General features: G+C 44.7%; 1 protein-coding gene across 1 annotated transcript in view; it reads right to left on the bottom strand.

Annotated features, from left to right (window-relative positions):
- Nucleotides 1-23870, bottom strand: part of LOC147419035 (uncharacterized) — a 43007-nt gene that overhangs the window by 5642 nt on the left and 13495 nt on the right. The window contains exons 2-7 of the mRNA XM_086506099.1: nt 18748-18771; nt 18537-18626; nt 18316-18436; nt 16435-16723; nt 16246-16300; nt 14975-15059 (exon numbers count right to left, since the gene is read on the bottom strand). Coding sequence (XP_086362225.1) covers nt 14982-15059; nt 16246-16300; nt 16435-16723; nt 18316-18436; nt 18537-18626; nt 18748-18771 — 657 coding nt within the window. The 3' untranslated portion in view covers nt 14975-14981. The remainder of the gene's footprint in view (nt 1-14974; nt 15060-16245; nt 16301-16434; nt 16724-18315; nt 18437-18536; nt 18627-18747; nt 18772-23870) is intronic.

The following is a 23870-nucleotide window of genomic DNA, read 5'->3' as shown; positions in this document are numbered from 1 at the left end:
ACTCCGGCTGGGCATTGCCTCTTTACAATGGATACAAGGCGCCACCCAGGGCCGAGGCACCCCTTGGATCAAGGAACAAATGCAATAGGCTCGGCAAGAGCTGATAAACATCGAGGAGCGGCGCCACGAGTTTGCCTTTCATCGTCACGCTTCTCAGTGGACTCGGGTGGGCGACAAAGTTATTAGTGAGTTTTTTGAGATTGTGGGTCCACGCCATGCGCACACCAATGTTGGCCTGCTGAGGAGGCCCGATGGGTCTGTTGTTGCAGAGCCCAAGGATATGCACGCAGTCAGAGCGTTAAGATGCATGCAGAGAGCAGGTGTGGGCACAGATGCCTTGTTTAGTCACTAAGGAGATGCGCCAAAGACTTGAGAGCCCGCTCCAGCTACAAGAGGCCCTCAAAGCATTTCCTAGCGGTAGCTGCCCACGAGAGGATGGTTTGACTCCCAGTTTTTTCTTAGAGTATTGGGAGGTGCTTGGTAGAGACCTTTGTAATGCTTAGCAGCACATTTTGCACACTGGGGAGATGCAAGACAGCATGAGTGAGGGATTGATCTATATTATCCCCAAGGAGGGAGGCTCCGTGGACGAGATTCGACAATGGCGAACTATCACCATTCTCAACTCAGCCTACAAAATCTTAGCAAAGGCTCTGAGTTTGAGAATTCAGCTGCTACTTCAGAGCATCATAACGAGACACAAGCAAGCTTTGTCAAGGAGCGCACGATCTGAAACTAACCCGTAGGGCGGTAGGCTTTGGCTTTCACCAGAAATTCTTTACTTCTCACACACACAGAGAGAACGTGCAAAGGAAACCTGCTACGGGAATAAACAGTTAAGCACACACACGGCTCAAAAGCTAGAATAGGCCCTGAGATTGGCGCCCTTTTCGATATTTCTTTATATTTTTTTTCCTGGAAAAAAAAAACTTCTGTTAGTTAATGAAACTGCCCATAGGGCTACAACCACCTCTACAAGAGAGGGCTACAACAATCATGATGGGGAGACTCTCCCAATGAAAAAACAGAATATGTACAATGAGGCTAAATCAAGAAATGGGAGGGGGGAAAAGCCACACAGATGGACGGTAATGCAATCTGAGTACACCCTCGACCATAGTGAAAAAAGGCATACTCAAGCATAGGCAAATATTGTTCCCACTTGCACTTGTTATCTGGCACATAGCATTTCAGCAGATTTAAGACTGTAGAATCATCCTCTTTTGACTGTCCATCAGTTTCTGGATGAAACGAAGACGAGAACTTGAGCGTAGTGCCCATGTTCTCAAACAATCCTCTCCAGGACAAACTGGTCATGCGAGGATCACGATCACTGATAATCGAATGTGGCATACCATGGTACTTAAACACATTGTACATGAACAAGCGTGCCATCTGATTAGATTTTATCTTCTTCCTGATAGGGATAAAATGGGCCTGCTTGTTGAACCTGCAGATAATGGTCCATATACCATCATTCCCTGTTGGCGTTCTTGGAAGATCATAGCAATGCTTTCCCATGGCTTATCCGAAATCAATAGTGGTTGTAACAGCCCTAGTGCCTTTTGCCTATCAAACTTGACCTTTTGGCAAATTATGCATACTCGCACAAAGGCATCCACATCTCTCCTCAAGGTAGGCCAATAGAAGAATGTCTCTACCGCTTTAACTGTTGCATCAATACCACGATGCCCTGCATACGGTGAGACATGACTCTCTTCCATGACCTTATGTCGCAATGACCTAGTGACACAAAGTCTGCCATGCATCATCATAAAACCATCTCTGAGGAGGTAGTGTTCATGATGTTGCCCCTCTTGCAACTGTTCAAAGATCCTTGCAAACTCTTCATCAGTAGCATACTGTTCCTTCATGTCATCTAACTCATGATGATAAGGAATTGACACTACTGAAATCTGTGGCTTTCTTGATAACGCATCAGCCACAACATTCTTCTTGCCTTCCACATGCATAATCTGGAAGTGGAAAATGGAAAGAATGTTTGCCCATCGCATATGCTTTTCTAAAAACTTTGACTGTGTCAAGAAGTATAGAAAGGTCTGATGATCTATTTGGACAACAAAATCAGCACCTAAGAGGTAGCGCTTCCAGCTAGAAAGCGCATGAATCAGGGCCAAGAGCTCTTTCTCATAGACTTGCATAGTCTTCTCTGGCCCTTGCAAAATTCGGCTTTCATAAGCTACTACCCGTCCTTCTTGCATTAGCACTGCTCCGATGCTACTGCCACACGCATCACACTGGACCACAAATGACTTCCTGAGATCTGGCAAAACAATTACTGGATCTGAAGTCAACTTTTCCTTTAAGAGACTAAAAGCTGAAATCTCTTTTTAGGTCCATTTAAAGTGACCTCTTTCTTTTGCAAAGCGTGAAGAGGTGATGCTATCTCTGCAAAATTCCTGATAAACCTTCTATAGTAGGAACACAATCCCAAGAAGCTTCTGACATCGTGCATAGTCTTCAAGTCTAGCCATGTCTTAATAGCTTCGACCTTTGCGGGATCCATTCTGACACCATCCTTTGAGACTATATGGCCAAGAAAGTGGATCTCTTCTAGGAAGAATTCACTTTTCTTAGGATTGACAAGTAGCCTGTGACTGCGCAGCTCTTCAAACACAATGGTCAAGTGACGCCTATGCTCCTCTTCATTCTTCAAATAGACTATCATGTCATCGAAGAACGTCCCAACCAACTGTTGATGGGAGCGGAAAATCCGGTCCATCATTTTGTTGAACGTGGCAGGAGCATTGGTTAGACCAAACGGCATCACTAAAAACTCATAAAGACCAATTGTCATTCTAAACGCAATCGTGTGCACATCCTCTGGCCTTATACAAATCTGATGGTACCAACTCTTAAGGTCTATCCTGCTGAAAATTGCAGCACCCTCTAAACAATCGAGAATATCATCAATTCGAAGAATAGGAAACCTATTCTTGATGGTATTCTTATTCAACGCACGGTAATCAATACACATGCGCCATGAGCCATCCTTTTTCTGCACTAGGAGCACTGAGGAGCAAAAGGGTGAAGAATTAAGCAAAATCAGCCCATTCTCTAATAACTCCTCAACCTGGCCCATAATCTCTTACTAACCTTGTAGGGAGATCTATTTGGTGGCCTACACCCTGGCACCGAATCTATCCAATGGTCCTCAAGTCTCTCTGGCGACAATTGCAACGGTAATGAATTACAGAAACAGTCACTAAACTCTCGCAAAAATGCTGACTTTTCTTTATCTAACACAGATATATTTGACTGACAATTATCTAAGACATCACATGCAAAAATCAAGTACACAGAAAGATGATTCTTTATTACAGAAGTGATAGCAAAAGCAAATACAATAGGGACAGACTCCCCTTTTGAGTTTTACATCCAAAACATGAGTTTTGTCCCTATGCTGAAGGATGATCGTCTTGCCGAAAGCATCCAACATGCCATGCACTCTAAACATCCAGGGAATTCCAAGTAGCGCATTGCACCCTTCCAATGGCATGATATAAAATTCTTCTGTGTCTACATACAACTGGATATGCAGACGCAGCTTTCCAATAATGGGAGTAACATACTCTCAGTGGCCAGGACATGCCAACCCTGCCTGTGCTGTGTACCCCATCTCTTCATCTCTGATGCCCAGCTTCATAGCTAACTCTGGTGAGATAAAGTTGGCTTTGGCACCTGGATCAAAGAAGATGAGTGTCGTCCGATCCCTAACTTTACCCCATGCCCTGCATAACTCACTGGCATCTGTACTGGGCCTATCACCCACCATATCTAGCACTAAACCTGCCGTGCGTTTAGGCTTCTTGCCTTTTTGGTCTTCTTTATCATCTGAGGCAGCTGGTCTTTTCCTTTGTGGACAGTTGGTAGCAAAATGACCAGGTTGCTCGCATATAAAGCATTTATTTTCAGCCACTAGAACCTTCTTTTCCTCGAGCGACTTGCGCGCAAAAGGCTTCCTAGTCTGTTTCTTTGCCTGCGCTCCAAAAGTCCCAACTGAATCCTTGTCTTTGGTGGCCTTTTCTGACCCCTGTGACACTTCAGGAGCCGTTTTCACAAAGGGGTTCTTCACTGAATTTTTCTTTTGCTGCCCTCCTTTCTCGTTGCTCGGAAACCCACTGTCCTCTCCTTTCAACAAGGCAAGACCAGTGTTAGCAACTTCCATAAGCTGAGTGAGGGTAGCCACTCTGTTCTTGGTACAGTAATCGCGAAGCCCTTTAGGCAACCCACAACAGTACTTCTCTATCTGCTCTGTCAATGGCACAAATCTACAGGAGGTCACTAAGAGTAGCGCTTTACAAAACCTCCAATTGTACTCCAGCAAGCTCTTGCATGTAGCCGAAGTAAGCTGGTGCCAGTCTGTCATGACGTCGCCTTCAAATTCATGACAGCCAAGCAGATGCAAACATTTGCTTGAAGTAAACCCCAGTGGCGGGTGCCTGTCCTTACATTAACAGTGTCACTGAGAGTAGCGCTTTACAAAACCTCCAATTGTACTCCAGCAAGCTCTTGCATGTAGCCGAAGTAAGCTGGTGCCAGTCTGTCATGACGTCGCCTTCAAATTCATGACAGCCAAGCAGATGCAAACATTTGCTTGAAGTAAACCCCAGTGGCGGGTGCCTGTCCTTACATTAACAGTGTCGTCCACCATGTAAGCGCATTGTCCTTTAAGAAAGTGGCAGTTTTTCTTACTTTAGAGGCCTCTATCAAATTCCCTCCTGCATAAGTTGTATCAAGCTGCTGGAGGAAAGTGAGGGCCTTTGCTTTATCCTCGAAGCCACTGAAAGTGCTGAACTTTACAGCTACACCACCTTCTTTGTAAGCTTTCGGCTTCTCTAGTGCCCCCAAATTGTCATAAGGAATAGTCTGCAACATGGACACTATAGTAGGTGAAAAGGGCCCATAGGGCGGTAGACGTTGGCTTTCACCCGAAATTCTTTACTTTAGACACACACAGAGCACTTTGCAAAGATGACCTATAACGGGGATTAACACCTAAGTACACACACGGCTCGGAAGCTAGAATGCTCCGAGCAGACGCCGACAACCTGTAGGCCCCAAAATTGGCGCCCCTTTCGGTATTTCTTTATTCTTTAACAGAGGGAATAAAGCCTGTGATCTCCTACGAGCTGCCCCACACAATCTACGATTTCGGTAGCATAATTGTACTAGGACGCTTAACAGTTAGTATCCCCACGCAATGGATGACTTTCCTGACACATACGGACACTTTGTGAAACCTGGCAAGAGCTGAATTCTCTGTTTTCTGCCCCGAAAATGCGCCAGATCACCTGTACAACGGTCCCCTCGCGTCCCCGAACCTCCTGGGGGTATTAGGGTCCGTTTAGGGCCGAAACCCTAAACCTGCAAAAATACACAGCAGGCTGTAATTCCCTGTTTTGGGCTCCGTTTCACGTGCCGGTCGCATCTGTAGCAAGACCTCGAGCTCCCGCACCTGTAGGGCTACTTGCCCTTTGAATCGGACGAGATTTCTCACGTGAAACCTCTCCAAATTCACCTGTACCTAGGGGGATTAGCCACTAGCTAACCCAGTACCTGTACAAGAGTCTCTTGCCTCGGCAATCGCGCATGAACCCACATAACTGTACATTGGTCAAATGAAAAGCCCACTAGAGGGGCATAACATACTGCTCATAGGGGAGAGAGAGAGCAGTACGTAGCGTGCAGGGCATCACTCCTGGCACCGCACTGTACATAAGAGGGAAAGGAAGCACTCCATAGCTCTTAACCTGTGACAGAGAGCTTGCAAATGAGCCTCCCAGCTATAGATTCAGCGCCACTTCTTCTTTGCATTAAGCAAGTGCACAAAAATGTGCCACTTGGCACATTTACAAGCATTTTCCCGTTTCGGGTTTGCCGCTTAAAAATATCCCGACTGGTTGCTCAGTTGACTTCGCGGCAGAGTTGTAAAATGTTCCCCTAGTCATACCAGAGGTAATGACACGAACACATTTCACGGCCCAAAATAGCAGTTCCCTAAATTTTAGGAAATGATTCCATTGGGCTCCCACAGGTCTTCTGACCATCTATCCTCATTGGGACCGCATCCAAAAGTGCAATGTGGCCCAACTGTCGGATACTTTCTGTCGGTAGTCACACCTTGACTTTAGGCCTTTATTGAGTTCACTTCCTAGTATCCACCAACTTGCTAAGTGCGATGGGGGGACCTATATGATCTTGCTCTGAGCCTAGGCATCCTCCTACTATACAAATTCCAGTGCCGACCACTTCCCGTCTGCGGATGAAACTACCATTCACATTGGCCATACAATGTCCGACCGTTTGCTACTTCTAAAAGAGGGTCTCAAAAATAAAACAAAACCCACTGGAAAGAAACCAACAACTAAAGTTAGCAGTTGCCACGTCCTCGTGACATAGTTAACAGTTACCACGTCCCAGTAGGCATGATCGGCACATCTTGGCCATTAACATTTTGTGTCAGAGGTGCGATACTGCTGTCCAGAAAAACCAGCCATGCCAAAATGACCCTGTGGCACCCCAAATTGGCCCTGCTTGCACTGAAAACCTTGTTGCATGCCGATGCTACCATACATGGGGTTTGGCATCATGCCTTGCATACCCCCAAACACTGTTCCTAGCATGTACAGCTGACTTCCAGGTGCATAACCAGCCATACTTTGGAACACTGATCCACCCCCGAAATGCCCAGGATGTACTGTGGGTGATGGAAAACTCGTGCATTGCCTGGTAACCAGTTCCCTGTCCATTCAAGACAGCATGCGGGCTCTGAAAGGTGGCGGGCTGAACTGGCATAACCTATCGAATAGGCGCTCTAGCCACCTGTTCAAGCACGGGAGGAACGTTTATTGGAGCCCCCGACTCCGCAACATGAGAGTGTTCCCTATTCTGCAGAGTCGCATGAAGTACTTGGGCCCTTCAAATAAAGCAAGTCAATCACACACTCACTGTAACTATGTCAGTTTTTGTAAATAATTAATTTATTTACTAGAAAACAATTATTTAAATAGTTGTGTGCACACCAGAATAGAACTAGTAGTTCTAGGGCCTTAGGTGCGCCTAAATGTGGACCTAGTGAAAAATACCCTGAAGCCCTAGTGATTGGGAAATCCGGCCTTTAGAAGAGGTAGATACTAGATAGTAGCCTCAAATTGTTGGCTTAGAAAAGTTGCGTGCGTCAATGCTAGCACAGGAATGAGATGGGCTTCTTAGGATAGTGATCCTAAGGTAGGTATTATTTTTAATAAGGCCTGAGGATAAGTTAATTAAACTAAATTTATTTATTTGTGCCCGGGCCAAATGGCTGGATAAGTGCAAACAGGTGATGCAAGAGCAGTGCCAGTATGGCCTTGTGCCGGGGAGCATATGATGTTTTTCGTAAGTAGCATTCATGTGATCAATTGTGAGCTAATTGCACATTTAATAATGGCCTAGTGAACTTTTATTTAAAAGTTGAATGGTTTTGAAGTGTGCACTTGGCACACTTACCCATGCAAACTCTCTCTCTCTCTCTCTCTCTCTCTCTCTCTCTCTCTCTCTCTCTCTCTCTCATCTACTAACGCCCCCTCTTCTTGATGGCTATAAGAGCAGCACCTCTCTCACTAGAGAGGTTAGCAGTGCACCCACTCCCCCTAATGTGAGCGTGCTCTACGCACTAGAGCTCTCCATTGAAGCTTGAGGATCAGCCCTTGTGGTGTATGTGGAGACCTTGAGCTCCCATCACTTAGAACAAGGTAGCTCTTTATCATAGGTTGCTGTGGGAGAAGATTGGTCGCGAGAAGTGGAAGGAGACTCTTCTTCTCTCACGATTAGCTGCTGTATATTCTCTGTTTCCAGCCAATAATCACCTCTATTAGGGTGAATTTCAGCAGAGCACTCCTAGAATCTCAGTCTCCTCTACCTCCCCTATGCATACACAAAGTTTGGTGCAATTCCACCACGAAAAAGGCCTCCGTTTTGGCATTGGTGTGTGCATAGGGTAAGATTTTTAGGTTATGTGCAAAAAATTACAGCAAGCGTATGTGTGCGCGTTTTGCGTATTTTCTTCCTTGTGTTCATTGCAGGAATGATTAGATATGAAAGGGACAAGCTAGTGGAAGATAGAAACTCCTCTTTGATAGCTTTCGAGAAGATTTGTGGAAGATAGGCTCTCATTTTAGAGAGCTTCCAAAATCTCATAGAAGAGGGAAAAATCCTTGTAGTAGTTAGAGAGTAGTTCTCTCACTCTCTCAGTCAAAAGCAAAAAAAGGACAAGAAAGAATGGAGGACGGGCGTTTGTCCCGTTCCTGTGCTTGTAAAGATTCTCCCTTAGTAATAAAGATACTCTCTTTATGAATAAAGATACTCTCTTTATGGAGGGGTACCAACCCATCTTCTCGTCCCCAATGATTGTCTTCTCTCTCTCTCTCTCTCTCTCTCTCTCTCTCTCTCTCTCTCTCTCTCCAATTCTCTTGAGTAAATGAATTGCATTTAAAAGTTAGTTTACGCTTCCGTCTTTTGTGAGAGTGGTATCAAAGCAAGGTGATCTCTCTCTTTCTTAAGGGATTGACGACTCTTGGCAGACTCCAGAAATGGAAGGACCTGAGATAGAGTTCACTCTCCTCCACCAACAAGTGGCAGAGTTACATGAAGCTTTCTCCCATCCAGAAGTTTAGAAGATTCTTCATACCCTTAGAAAAGAGAAGGAGAAAGTGTTGTTGGAGTAGGGAGAAATCCCGCATAACCCAAAGAGACAAGAGCCTCAGAAAGATCCTCTAGTTGGAACCTCCAACATACACGAGAGTCAGATTAAGCCTCCAGAACATCATGTGCGGTTTAAACCAAAGGTTCAAGGACTGAATCCTCTTAATTCTCTTGAGTTCTCTTTTATGAAAGACTTGGTTGACATAGTCTCTCCAAAAGACATGTTCCTTGACGAACCGCTGCAGCAGGAACTGCAGCCAAAGGAAAGAACTCCTGTCGACAAGGAGTCTAGACATAGAAAGAAGGGAGTATCATAAGACAAAGCACCACAGGCAGAAATCATTCAAGTCAGGCGACAAAGATGTAAAGTTTGATTCCTACAACAGACGGCGGGACAACCACAAAGATCTAGCTTTCATCCGCCGGTTTGAAGTCGCATTTGTAGAAGGGAATTTTAAAGAAAGGTCTAAGCTTTGCCATGCCAGTATGTACTTGAAAGGCATTGGTGGTTGACTCTTATCCTCGAAAAACACAAGCCTCAAGATTGGACTTCCTTCAAGAAGTAATTCTATACTCAATTCTTTTCTCTCGACTATGAGAAAGAAGTAAAGAAAGAATGGGTTCAACTTTCTCAATTAGAGAAGGAATTCTATACTCAATTCTTTCCTCTCAACTATGAGGAAGAAGTAAAGAAAGAATGGGATCGACTTTCTCGGTCAGATAAGTTTTGGGACGTTCTCTTGAAAGTGACCCCATTCAAGAAGATTAAAAATTCGGAGAAAATGAGGAAATTTGAAGCCGGGTTGCATGAAGCCTTGCAAAAGGCTATGAAGCTTTACCCACGAGGCAACTTACAAATACTTATGGAATCAGCTTGCATAGTTGATGCTATACACTAGAAGGGAACTCCCAAGAAGCTGGAACAAAGCACTTATCACGCTAAGCAGAAAGCTCTTAATAATCAGCCCATTTCTACTTCTTCTTCTCAAAAGAAGAAAAGAACTGCCTCAGATGTAGAAGCAAAACCCAATCAACCCAAGAAAGGGAAATATCTCTCTCTTGCAGAATCGAGAACTTATATTAGTGAAGGGAGATGCTTCAAGTGTGGACAAATTGGACACATGAAGGGTGATTGCCCCACTAAAGCCCCGTAGCTCCCTTGTTCTAATGTAGTAACAGATGTGCAGGGAAATACAACAAAGGATGGTAAAGGACGATCTCTTCTAAAAGCATTGGGTAGCATCAACAAACAGCACACTTATATTGTTTGATCCACGTAGTACACATCTACAAAGCTTGCCAAAGATCTTACAACAGACACTTATACTGTTTGATCCACGTAGTACACATCTACGAAGCTTGCCAAAGATCTTAATGTACAACCCAACCGCTTTGGAGTCTCTATTCAAGCATCATGTGTTTTCAAAGGCCAAAACTCAAGTTCTACTCCTATCATAGGGAAGCTGAAATTAAAGGTAGATAACTACAAAGATCAAGAATCCTTCTTACTAGCTTCACTTGAGGGATGTGATGTAATCCTGGGAATGCCTTGGCACTACAAGATGCACCCCATCCCTGATTATGTTCAGAAAACCATGTCCTTGGATCATAAAGGAAAGCAATATGTTGTAACTGCGGATGCAGGTGAATGGTGTATTCCCATCGCCAACCACATTGCGATTAAGAAAGAAATGAAAAAGTGTGTTTCAACGTACTTAATTTTTTCAAGAGAGAGATGTGTCTTCTTCACAACGTTCTTCATTCCGTCGTCCACCCGGATACAATGGTTGGAGTACGTATGGTTTTCCCTATTGTTATCCACATCATGGAGTTGGACCAAATCAACCAAAGGATTTCAAGGATGGGGAAACTACAGTAACATTTTTCACTTTTTTTGGAGTGAGATATCAAGAATGCCTTGCAGTTCCTGCAACAGTATCATCATCTATGCCTTGGGAACTACACAAAAGAATTAAAGATCTCTCGAGGTGCGGGATTTCTGAAAGATAACGCTATGCTGTGGTGGAGTTCAATTGCTACCTAACCGCATGCTCCAAGGACTTGGCAGGCTTTCAAGAATATTTTTGCGTGAAGCTACATGACCTCCTTATTCGAACTACAACTTTTGGGAGAATGGGGTAATCTGACAATTATTGCCATAAAAACCATGGAAGACTACAACCAAAGGTTCGTCGATGTGTACCTTCCGGTGTCTTTCTTCAAGTTGATTACCTTGGGAGGACCAATGCGAGCCCTACGAAATTGGACTGCCATCACCATTACATAAATATTGTCTATCTAAACAAGCATCTACGATGCATGGACCATGCTGCCGTTGGTTACAAACAAATGTGTTACAAAGCGCAACCGACCAACACTCAGAATCCTCGACCACGACGAAGCACTGCTCAGGGCTCTCACGACAACGCGACTCAAGTAGCTATACCTCGTTTGACTGAATGCCAATGAGACGCTCTACTCTAAGAAGCCTGATGCTTTGAATGTTTCCAGATGGAACACTTACAACAATTGTCCTACTAGAGGGGATACGCGGCACGCCTCCAGAACCACCACATGCAAAAACTGCAGTGGCCTCAACAAGCTCCGTTCGTGGTGTAGGTTGTCTATTTTGCTGTTGCACTCGTGGCGCTTGCAAGAACTCCATAAACCTTGGATTTTGCACCAGTTGCGAAAAGACATTCACCGCGGCAACTAACCGAGTCCTGAACACATCATCCTGAAGTTGCCCAGTCATAAAGCCCTGTACTATTTGAGGGACATTCACATCAACAGGAGGTACGATCTGACGTGGCCGTGAGCTATCGCTAATCTCGAACACCATAGCAGTCTTTACCCAAAACAACCAAGGCTCACTCTTTGAAGAAAAAGCGATTGATATCCCGGCAATGGAACCTTGAAACCGGCCCGTAGGGCGGTAGGCTTTGGCTTTCACCCGAAATACTTTACTTTAGACACACACACACAGAACGTGCAAAGGAAACCTGCGACGGGAATTAACACTTAAGCACACACATGGCTCAGAAGCTAGAATGCTCCAAGTAGACGCCGACAACCTGTAGGCCCCAAAATTGGCGCCCCTTTCGATATTTCTTTATACTTTGAGAGGGTAAATTACAAAGTAGAGTCTTGGGAATCCTTTACCTGTATCCAGCTAGATACCAACTGTTTTGGCCAAATTTCAGCAACATAACAACCCCAAAACTTACGCGAAACCAAGTCCCCTGTTGGAACTCACTTCCACTGGCATAAACCCTCTGGCATAAACCCTCTGATTCCTGCCCAAAAACAGTAAATTCAGTACGCTGTATTTACTGGTTTTTGCCCTGTTTTCAGCCCCAAACAGTCCCCTAACCGTCCTCTGCCAGTGGGGCACTATTCCCAATGGCTCTGGCGTCCATATGGCTGAAAAACAGTCAATTTACAGCACATACACAGCGCTGAAAGCGCACCTGTACGGTGAGATTATGACCCTCACCGGTGCTTTGGAGTAGCAATTAGCTACCCCTGTTCCTGCTCAAGGAGGCTCTTGCCTCAGCACACAAGCATGAAACCACACAGCTGTACATCAGTCAAATGAAGAACCCTCTTGTGGGGCATCATGTAACTGCACGTAGGAGGGAGAGAGAGCGGTGTGTAGTGTGCAGGGCATCACTCCTAGCACCACACTGTACAATGAGTGGAAAGAAAGCACTCCATAGCTCTTAACCTGTGAGAGGAAGCAAATGAGGCCTCTCCCAGCTTAAAATTCAGCGCCCATTTTTCTGAATGAGGCAAGTACACAGGAAAGTGCCACTTCGCACTTTTCAAGCATTTGCCCGTTTCGGGGTTGCCGCCTAAAACTCTCCCGACTGGTTGCCCAGTTGACTTCGCGGCAGAGTTGTAAAGTGTTCCCCTAGTCATACAGAAGGTAATGACGCGAACACATTTCACGGCCCAAGATAGCAATTCCCTAATTTTTAGGAGATGCTTCTGTTGGGCTCCCACTGGTCTTTTGACCATCTATCCTCATGGGGACCGCATCCAAAAGTGCAATGTGGCCCAACTATCGAATACTTTCAGTTGGTGATCCCACCTTGACTTTATGCCTTTATTGAGTTCACTTTCTAGTATCCACCAACTTGCTAAGTGTGACGGGGGGGACCTACATAATCTTGCACTGAGCCTAGACATCCTCTTACTATACGAATTCCAGTGCCGACCAACTTCCCGTCTGCGAGTGAAACTACCATTCACATTGGCCATACAATGTCCATTTGCAACTTCAAAAAGAGGGTCTCAAAAATAAAACAAAAATCATTGGAAAGAAACCAACAACTAAGGTTAGCAGTTGCCCCGTCCTCGTGACATAGTTAACAGCTGCCACGTCCTCGTGACACGATCCTTGAAAACATTTTTACCTTTTGGGAGGCGACCACCCTCGCACGTCTCCGAGGAAGGGATTTTGTGGTACTCCTCAATTTTGAGAAAGCGTATGACACAATTGATTGGGATTTCCTTGCGGGCACTATGTACCGGATGGGATTTCCAGATGCTTGGATTAGGAGAGTGTCAAGTCTCTTCAGGTGTGCACACAATCAAGTGTTGTTGGCAAGGGGAAGAGGGAAACGCTTTATGCTCACACAATCGGTTCGACACGGCTGCCCTCTTGCCCCCTTCCTGTTTCTCTGCTATGATGAGGCGATGAGCAAGTGCTTGACCTCACAGGAGGTTGATTTGCGTGGTCTACAACTGCCTGTTCGGGGAGATGAGCTTTTGGACATCAAGTTTGCCAATGACTCAGGCATGTTTTTTGGTTGGGGGGGGGGGGGGGCAACTTGCCTAGGTGTGAGCAGGCGCTTGAGGTGTTCTGTTGTGCCTTGGAGAGGGCTTTAGGTGGATTCCTCAAGGGACACCAATACGCTACTTGGGTTGTCAGGTTGGTTTGAATCTGTCTCCAGAGCAGCAGATTGCTCCTCTCCTCTTCATTAGGAGGAAGCTGCTCTATTGGAGTTCGGCACGGCTTTCTCTTGCTGGCAGGGTTGTGGTAGCCAACCAGGTATTGTTGGCCACTATGCGCCGTGCGGTACGTCACGTCTTGCTGGATTTCTCGAGTTCTTATATCAGCCATCTGGACAGGAAAACCAAGAACTTCTTGTGGTCAGGGTGTGACACACAGTCGGCTCAAGCCAAGGTCTCCTGGCAACTCATCACTTTACCTTGCTCTCAGGGAGGGTTGGGGATCATCGACCCAGCACAGTAGAATAGAGCCCTTCTTCGAAAGCTTGTGGTCAAAGTATTTCTTCCAAGGGAGGAGCCCTAGAAGGAGCTGTAGCTACACCAGATTCGGGCCCAAGTGCCACAGACGAGCGGCCCACGGCCGGCCTACACTCCAGCCAGCCACAAAGTTAGTCCCTCGGGAGTTAGGCAGAGATAGAGAGTGGTGTTGGGAGCTCATCTGCAAACTGACACTGTGGTTCATCTAGTGAGCTCGCTGCTTCCACATCTTCAAGGCTCGACCCATCCCACCGGTGGTGGAGACTGTCCGTAACATTTGGCTGGAGCTGATCCACACACTTAGGGGCCAGTTTGAGAGACTCCAGGGTAACTCCGACCGCATGGGGGAGCACCGTGGGACTTTCTTGCGACTTTGGCACCCACGGCCGTTCTTCACCATGGTTCATGGCACGCCTAGCTGGCAGTACCGTCCACCAGTGTGGTTGTTTCCCCCTCCCATCTCCTGATTTAGCCATCATTGTACATATCTTGTCTTTTCTTTGGGAGAGTCTCCCCACATGTCGATGTAGCCCTGACAGATTGAAGCCCATTGGGCAGTTTTTTCTTAACTAATGGAATGATCTTGTTCTTGCAAAAAACAAAATAACAAACCAAACAATTGAGGCAGCTGTGCATTTTGCAGATCAATATGTGGATTTGTGCACTGTTTTGTGGTCCAAACAAATTCAAACTTGATATACAACGACAACATGTATGAGCAGATTGTATGCATATCTTAAGAATCGTGATTCTTAACAATTGACGAAAATTTGGAGTTTTGAGGTTCAGCCTGTAGCAGAGTATCTAGGAAGTGATTTTGCACTTCTGTCAAGTATGAAACACAATAGGTGCAAAGGTATCGTAGAACCACACTTAGCTGTAAACAACAGCTACCCTGCTCTGATACCTTACTCAATCATCCTTAACTTTCCTGAACATGGCAAAAACTAAAGAAAAGGCACCAAACAAAACAGAACGATAGGAGAAGGCATACCTCATGATTAACCAGCCTTTGCTACTGCATTCAGCAAGGATTTATATGCTGCACCGCAATCCTTGAACTTCGCCTCTGCTCTGACCTACAGTAAAGTCATACGGCAACCTAAATAAATAACTATTTTGTGGAAGTTCCACCTCAAAAATCTAAGACCCATGTAGCAAAGGGGGGGTGGGGTATAGCCAAAAAAAGGTCATGGAAGTTGTCTGACTTTGTAAGAAGCCCTATTTATTTGGGCATAATACACCTCCTGTTGTTCAAGTTCCATAGCTCAAAAAGTCTATTAAAGGTGCACGAGGTCTTACTGTCTAGCCATTAGTAATTTGCATCTTCACAGACAATTCAACTTCCCCAAGTCCATGTTGGAGACAGCACGACAGTCAATACCACCAGAATTCCCAAACCTATCAGCACATTTAATTATCAAATTTAACTAAGAAAGAAATAGCGCATGGTGGATTGCCTCCAAGCCTTCTTGCATAAAAGATAAGAGGGAGTCTGACTTAGAAGCATGACGCCAAGGTCCAAAGCCATAAGCTCAGCTCCTCAGTACAAGTTAAGAAGTGACATTTGACGCTTAGTGGTGCTTCAGGTACCACTTGCAGACTTAGAAGCATGACGCCAAGGTCCAAAGCCATAAGCTCAGCTCCTCAGTACAAGTTAAGAAATGACATTTTGATGCTTAGTGGTGCTTCAGGTACCACATGCAGACTTAGAAGAGGACTCTTTGCCTCCTATACAGATAGAGCTTCTAAGAAGTCATGCACTCCATCTTAAAGATGCTGGCCATTTGCCATGGCCAAAACCTCAGTGGGCACTTGAGTCAAGCGCACACACAGTCATCAATTTCCTTGCCTCCACTAACCATAAAAACGTACCACTTGAACATCAGCCCCAGAGTCCAATAGTAACAGAAGCAAAGGAGTCCTCACCCGCTCTATGCCTACCTAGACTTTGATGCTACTCAGAGGCACATTACTACATAAAGCTTAGGCTCCCAAGCTTCTACAGCATGAATCAACTTTCAGTTTCTCAGTACACCACTTGTTAAAAACAATGGTGATCGCTTAGCCACTGCACAATGAGAGAATACAGTTTAAAGGAGAATTTAGGTTCCTAGAAGTGAGATCTGCTTCAAAAGTATACTGCCAAGTTTTTTGATACAAAGGTTAGAGAAGGGACATATCATCGTACAGATTTGGTAACTACTTTCAACGGTTTGTATGAAAGATAAATAATTATACCCCGAAAAAAATAGTAATACTGACCTTGGCTGCATCTGCATGTCTGTCTGGATGCCATTTCAATGCAGATGCACGAAACCTTCATAATATCAAGAAAGACATTTATTAACTTCTATTAGGACATGCTAATGTGGCATATCAGCTATGAACACTAAGGTTACTGAATCGAAAGACTTCATAAACAGCATACAGTGGAACTGCCAAAATGCTTACGCTTTTTTCAATTCTTCAATTGTCAAAGAACCAGAGGGAGATAGACCAAGTGTTTGCCTATCTGAAGGTGACCCAATAGTTTGGGGTCCAACCTTTGCCTTCTTTTTGCCCGGGTTATCATCGCACGAACAGCGACATGTACTGGTTCTACCTGTGCTTCTACCTGTTGTATAAGATGAACCAGGCTCAAATTCAAAGTCCTCATGGAAGAAATCTCCCCACCATTCAGTGTAAGAATCCTGCCAGGTGAACTGAGAACGATCTCTTTGGCCGGCGTATTGAGCAGCTCCTGAAACCAACCGTATGATATGTTGACATTAGCATAGATAACATTTTATTTGAAAAATGTCATGACACATACCTACTTAACTTAAAATCCCCTTCAGTGCCTTTCAAGTGAACTCCTTCCAATCTATCTGGCTTTCACCCTCTCAGACTTGTCACCCAACACCACATCTCCTACCCACATCCTCAGATGATCATGTATGCAGATGCATGCCAGAAAATTAGAGCTCTAACCATGAATTCTCCGTGATAAAGATTGAGAGAACTCATGTGCGTACACTCCAATATGCCGGTAGTCTTCTTGGACAGCCTTAATCTCTTCTTTTGGCAGTGATGTCTGAAGCCATCAAAACATCCCTATGATACCTAGCATATATCCTTTTGAGAGCTCACTGTATTTTGTCCACACCTGCTCATACTGGCTCAATTTTCCTTGGGAGATTTCTCTTTTCAGTAAATAAAATTATGGGGAAATTACCAAAATACCCTCGAACTTCAAAAATTCCCAAAATACCCTTGTATCAATTTGGGATGGACTGCTCCAAATTTTGCATAATTTAGCCTCTTCGACAATAGATGTCAAACTTTAAGTGGCTTATATAGAAAAATTGCACCAATGAGCTCACAAATGGAGGCATTTCTGTCTACTAACAATAAGCCATTTCAGCTTGAGGGCCCATAATGCCACCCAAAATCCTAGTTCTATCATCTTCGGTTGAGGGAGAATTAATCTTCTTATAAAGAGTTGCAAAAAGGGAAATGGTTGGAGATGTTTGTGAGAATAACGAGGGGTAAAAATTGTAAGGCATTTTCGGAGTTTCTGGGTAAAATATGAGGGGTATTTTGGGAATTTTTGAAATTTGATGGGTATTTTGGGAATTTCCCCAAATTTCAGGAGTATTTTGGTCATTTTCCCTAACATTATTTGGAGTTCAATTAAGCCTAAAGAATTTAGGATGGTCTTTAACCTCCAAACCCCTCCAGAGTTCAAGGGCCTCAAACCTCATGTTTTTGCTCCTCAACAAGGACTATGACTCCTACTGATATTATTGATCTTCACAGCTATTTGATGCTACTGTCTTATGTTGATTTATGTTCCATTTATGGGCTGAAAACATAGCGTATTACAGATCATCAATGCCATGAATGAGTATCCAAGCATGGGCCAAAAACCTGGCATATTACAGGTCATCAATTCCATGGATGGTCTACAACCCCTGTCCTTTTAATAAGTCCTGTTGAATATCCAGGAAACATATAGTAATCTGCAGAGTCCCCTGCCAAAAAGCAAGCCCTTGAATAGCAACAATCTGAATGACTTGATTGAACCCCACTAGCAACCCCATATCTACTGTCAGCGTCATCTGAACCTTACTTTGAAGCCCTCTTTTGTGTACATATAAGCTGAATAGGAGGATTTTCTTGAAACATAACAGTAGCAAGACCTCCAATCTATTAAACCAAAAGGGTGCCCATTCTTGATCTTCACTATCTGCAATCTGAGTAGAACGTAGATTTTTATGTTACAGCAAGAAGCTCATACCCCATCTATCAAGCTATTCGCATGCAGAAAAGGGTATAAAAAGTGAAAATTACTTTTTTGGTTCTTGGATCCATACTGTACATCAAAATCGCTATAATCCTTGTAGGAAGAGTATCTAGCAGGGCCCCATCGCTTTTGAAATTTACGCATATTCACACCACGACACCGATATAACTGGAAAAGTACAAATGTCTTACATGACGTAATCAATACCAACTTAACTTTTATGACGTAAGTCGGCTATTTCATAAACTTTGACGCTTGTTGTACATACCTGCTCGACATAAATTTCACATGACACCCATCTTAAACATTCCAATTTTTCAGCTGCTCTTCTCTTTCTCTTCAGATACTTAAAATAGTCCTGCAGGAACGCAGTTTGAGCAAAGGCTCTGAGCAGAGAGCTCATTACATCTTGTAAACATATGCAAGCAGGTAGCAATTCATAATTATCCAGATTGAATTCTGTAGCTGAAAGAAAATACCTTCAGGTTGTAACCATTGGAAGCCTGAAACATGAAACAAGATAAAAAATGGGTCTCTCTCTCTCTCTCTCTCTCTCTCTCTCTCTCTCTCTCTCTCTCTCTCTCTCTCTCTCCAACGGAATGAATGATGAACTTTGCTCAAGATGAGTGCTCCAAACTATGCTCAAGGTTCCTTTTTCTTATGGAAGGGAGAGCCTTCCGTTCCTTTAGTGAGAGAGTGCAATGGACACAAACAAAGTGAATGGACACTGTGAATGGAAGTGCATGAGACTGAAAGATAGAGAAGAGAACACGACACCAGAGACGTTATAAAACCCTCCTCTGAAGGCCCCACTCTCGTTGGCGAGAGTGGTCTACTATTGATTGCACAAATCTCTACAATGCTTGGACTTGCCGACGATGTCGACGACAATGAGGACGACGACGAGATGGGCTGAAATCTGAAAATGCTAATGGCTGAAATCTGCAAATCTTTATTTGATGAATTCTGACTCTATGTCGGTCACGATGTCGATGACGACGATGCGACGATGATGCGCTGAAAACGCAGATGCTGCATTTTCTGGGCTGAAACTGTAAACCTTGCGGAAACTGACCGTGCAGCGAGGAACTGCTGCGGGAAGGTGAGATTTGCGAGGTTCGGGACTTGATTTGCGGTGTCTAAGGGATGAAAACTGAAAATGCTGAGGTTTCTTGATGTTCCGTCGCAGGAAATCTGCAAAACGCTGGGGCTGATCTGCAAATCAAAAACGCTAGGGCTGAAGATGGTTCTGCTATCGCCGGATGTCCTGCAAATGCAAAACGCTAGGCTTCTTGTTGAGTCTTCTGTCGCCAGGGATCTGCAAGAGCAAAAACACTGGCTGATCTGGTCCAAAAACGCTAGGTGGTTGCTTTGGAGCAAAAACGCTAGGGCTTGGGGTTCTGCTGAGAAGTTGCCTGTTGAGCAATGGTGCTCCTGCTGCCAATTAGTGCTAGCCTAGGTTTGCTTATATACAAACTTACTCAATTTGCCCTACCTACTTGCCAACAAAAGTCACTTAAAATAATAAATGAAAAATGTCAAAAATAGGAAAAATAGGCTAAATGCACTGGAAAATTCCCCTGAAGGATTCTGATGGATTCTCATGGGAATGCTTATGATCATGTTGTGTGCAACCAGAGGATATGCATCTACACTAAGTGTCTAGGCATGCACGGTCTGCGAACAGACTCACAAAAGTGCTAGATCACTTCTAAATCTAGACTGACTGGACTGACTAAACCCTTGTTATGAAGTAGCTTGTCCACGAACACATAGGGTTGGATGTGTCACATGACATCCCCTCCTTTTCAAAGTGAGGTACTGGTACCGAACTGTATGGCGTCAAGGGAGATCGCCAACGATGTCCGGAATCCTCGAAAGGACTCTTCGCCGGCCCACTCTGATGTGTGGGTCGTGCGATACTTGAACTTCATAAAGGTTTGCAAAGTCTTCTTCTTTGGGCCGCACCAAAAGCGACACAAAGTCATCTTCAATGCTTCCACTTCGTCTGGAGTCATGCGTCTACCTTCTTCAAGAATCTACGATGCTGAAAATTCCTGAAACCACTTCCAACACAAAAACATGAACATACCCATTCCATGTAAAGTGACTGGAAAAAATCTCATCTTCTCTAAAGACTGTGCATGCAATGTAGATGAACAAATAGACGGAGTGTCAACCCGTTCACCACACACACGCAAACAATGAGATCGAATCTTGTGTGTCTGATCTAAATCAATCAACTGTGGCAAATCACAATGGAAATGCCGATGCTTGATGCTCAATCCTTCTTGTGCTCTTTCTACGACTGTGTCATGCCAAGGAAGAGACATGGAATGTGACTTCCTTGAATGCATAGTTTTCAGCTTTTCATGAAAATCCCGCATACATTCGTGCTCAACACACAATATGTCATGCCTAGGAAAAGGGATCACATAAAGATGCTGACTAAAATACAGGAAACGATCACGAATGAAACACTCGAACAATGCATGCGTATCAATCATGCGAACACATAATACTTCCTGTGAGGGTTCTTTGGACCTAGACTCGAGAGCCAAGATCGATCCTTCGTGATTGATCGAATCTACAACGAGGTTAGCTTCGCTAGCAAAAGCATCCACTAACTCATCATCCTTGTGAACAATCACGTCATCTTTATGCAAATCATCATGCTTGTGAGAAATCACATCTTGATCATGCAAATCATCATGCTTGTCAGTGTCATCCAACTCATCATGCTCATCATTATCATTCAAATCATCATCCGTATCATCATGCAAATCCTGCATGTTATGCTGTGGAGAAGAAGAGACTGAGAGAGTCTCCTTTTCCCGAATCTCTTGCATCTGTGCCTGCACTTCAGAAAAGAGTCGCAACATCTCTTGCATTCTTGCTTTGTTCTCGCGATCAAATTCTGCTAGTCTTTCTTTGTTCTCACGATCAAATTTTGCTTCTCTTGCTTTGGCTTCTAAGCGTGCTTGCTCGCTCTCACGCGCTATGGCTGCCATTCTTTCTTCATATTTGCGGTCGATGGCTACTATTCTTTCTTCGCTTTCTAACTTCCTGTCCATCATCCTCTTGTCGAAAGCCTCCATAGGAGTTAGTGCAATCCTTGACGTAGATGGGGAAGGGGGAGGATCAGAAAAACCTCCTGGTGGGGAGAATTCTTCTTCGCCTCTCTCATGCTCATCACCTCCAAGCGAAGTATCCATTCCGCTTCGAGTGATGACCATCCACTGAAGTCTGGGGTTCTTGTGGTCTTGGGTTCTTAAGTTCACGAGGAACTTGAGTTCTTGTGGGTCTTGGGTCTTACGGTTCTTGGGTTCTTGGGTTCTTGGGATTCTTGAGGGTCTTCTTTTGCTTGCAATCTGTGTTAGAGAAGGATCTTCTCTTCACCCGAGTTCTACTCCTTTCCGCGGGCACACTCCTTGGCGGCCTTGCGCTCACACCAAGGTTGCTTTTTCCCACCTCACGTCGATTGGCCGGCCGCTAAGTGCACGGTCCGCTCTCAATGAGTGAAAAGAAACACAGGGGGAGGCTGGACAAGCCCTTCTTTCCTGGGATTCCTGTCACTCTTCAAAAACACGATTAGGAATCGACACGCCCAAGCGAACTTGGGTTCATGCGACCGCAACAAGCAAAAAAAATTCTTATGATTCTTGTGGTTCTTTCCTTGAGTGATATAGAACACTGCCAAAGCTCTGATACCAATGTTAGGTGCAATGGAATGAATGATGAACTTTACTCAAGATGAGTGCTCCGAACTGTGCTCAAGGTTCCTTTTTCTTATGGAAGGGAGAGCCTTCCGTTCCTTTAGTGAGAGAGTGCAATGGACACAAACAAAGTGAATGGACACAAACAAAGTGAATGGACACTGTGAATGGAAGTGCATGAGACTAAGAGATAGAGAAGAGAATACGACACCAGAGACGTAAAACCCTCCTCCGAAGGCCTCACTCTCGTTGGCAAGAGCGGTCTACTATTGATTGTACAAATCTCTACAATGCTTGGACTTGCCAATGATGTCGACAACGATGAGGACGACGACAAGACAGGCTGAAATCTGAAAATGCTAATGGCTGAAATCTGCAAATCTTTATCTGATCAATTCTGACTCTATGTCGGTGACGATGTCGATGACGACGATGCGACGACGATGCGCTGAAAACGCAGATGCTGCGTTTTCTAGGCTGAAACTGTAAACCTTGCGGGAACTGACCGTGCGGCGAGGAACTGCTGCGGGAAGGTGAGATTTGCGAGGTTCGGGACTTGATCTGCGGTGTCTAAGGGCTGAAAACTGAAAATGCTGAGGTTTCTTGATGTTCCGTCGTGGGAAATCTGCAAAACGTTGGGGCTGATCTGCAAATCAAAAACACTAGGGCTGAAAATGGTTCTGTTGTCGGCCGGATGTTCTGCAAATGCAAAACGCTAGGCTTCTTGTTGAGTCTTCTATCGCCAGGGATCTGCAAGAGTAAAAACGCTGGCTGATCTGGTCCAAAAACGCTAGGTGGTTGCTCTGGAGCAAAAACGCTAGGGCTTGGGGTTCTGCTGAGAAGTTGCTTGTTGAGCAATGGTGCTCCTGCTGCCTCTTCTGCCAATTAGTACTAGCCTAGGTTTGCTTATATACAAACTTACTCAATTTGCCCTACCTACTTTCCAACAAAAGTCACTTAAAAATAATAAGTGAAAAATGTCAAAAATAGGGAAAATAGGCTAAATGCACTGGAAAATTCCCCTAAAGGACTCTGATGGATTCTTATGGGAATGCTTATGATCATGCTGTGTGCAACCAGAGGATATGCATCTACACTAAGTGTCTGGACATGCATGGTCTGCAAACAGACTCACAAAAGTGCCAGATCACTTCTAAATCTAGACTCACTGGACTGACTGAACCCTTATTATGAAGTAGCTTGTCCACGGACACATAGGGTTGGATGTGTCACGTGACTCTCTCTCTCTCTCTCTCTCTCTCTCTCTCTCTCTCTCTCTCTCTATGGGATGGAAAGGTGGTGGTATTGGAGCGACGCCCCGCATGACGATGCGAGACCTATGGGACCACAGTAAAGATGGCAACCTGGAACTGTAATGGGTCACTCCGTCTTGATGTAGGGGCCTTTGAGGATAGTTTCACGGGGAGAGACATCATTTTCTACTCTGAGATGCATCAAGCACCTGGGCAATCCATGCCACAGGTGAGCGGATATAAATGGGAGACAGCGTGCAGACAGGAGACCAGATCGGAGCATCAAGGACGAGGCTCGGGGAGAGTGGCAGTTCTATTCAGGGAGGAGTTGCAGCCATTGATTCGAATACGTCAGACCTTGAAACAAAAAGAACGATAAGATTTTCTATAAGCTCAAGCTGACTGTTTCTCTGAGGGCTTACCAGGCGAGTTCCTTCCTTTGCATCCTGAAGATCATACGATTGATTTGTCTAGTGCATCGGTACTTAGAGTCAGTGTCTACTGAACTCGTTTATGGCTTATGTTTGATGTTGTAGGCGTAATCAAGGGCGATCACAATTCTTTCAAGAGGGGGGTATGTCACAAACCGATGACAGTGCATGACCACCCACGAACAGAAAATGATGACATGGC

The sequence above is a fragment of the Adiantum capillus-veneris genome, chromosome 29 (genome assembly GCF_014529385.1).
Source record: "Adiantum capillus-veneris isolate H3 chromosome 29, ASM1452938v2, whole genome shotgun sequence".
Classification (NCBI taxonomy): Eukaryota; Viridiplantae; Streptophyta; class Polypodiopsida; order Polypodiales; family Pteridaceae; genus Adiantum; species Adiantum capillus-veneris.
The sequence above is the reverse complement of the archived record's forward strand: the minus strand, read 5'-3'. Positions and strand labels throughout refer to the sequence as shown.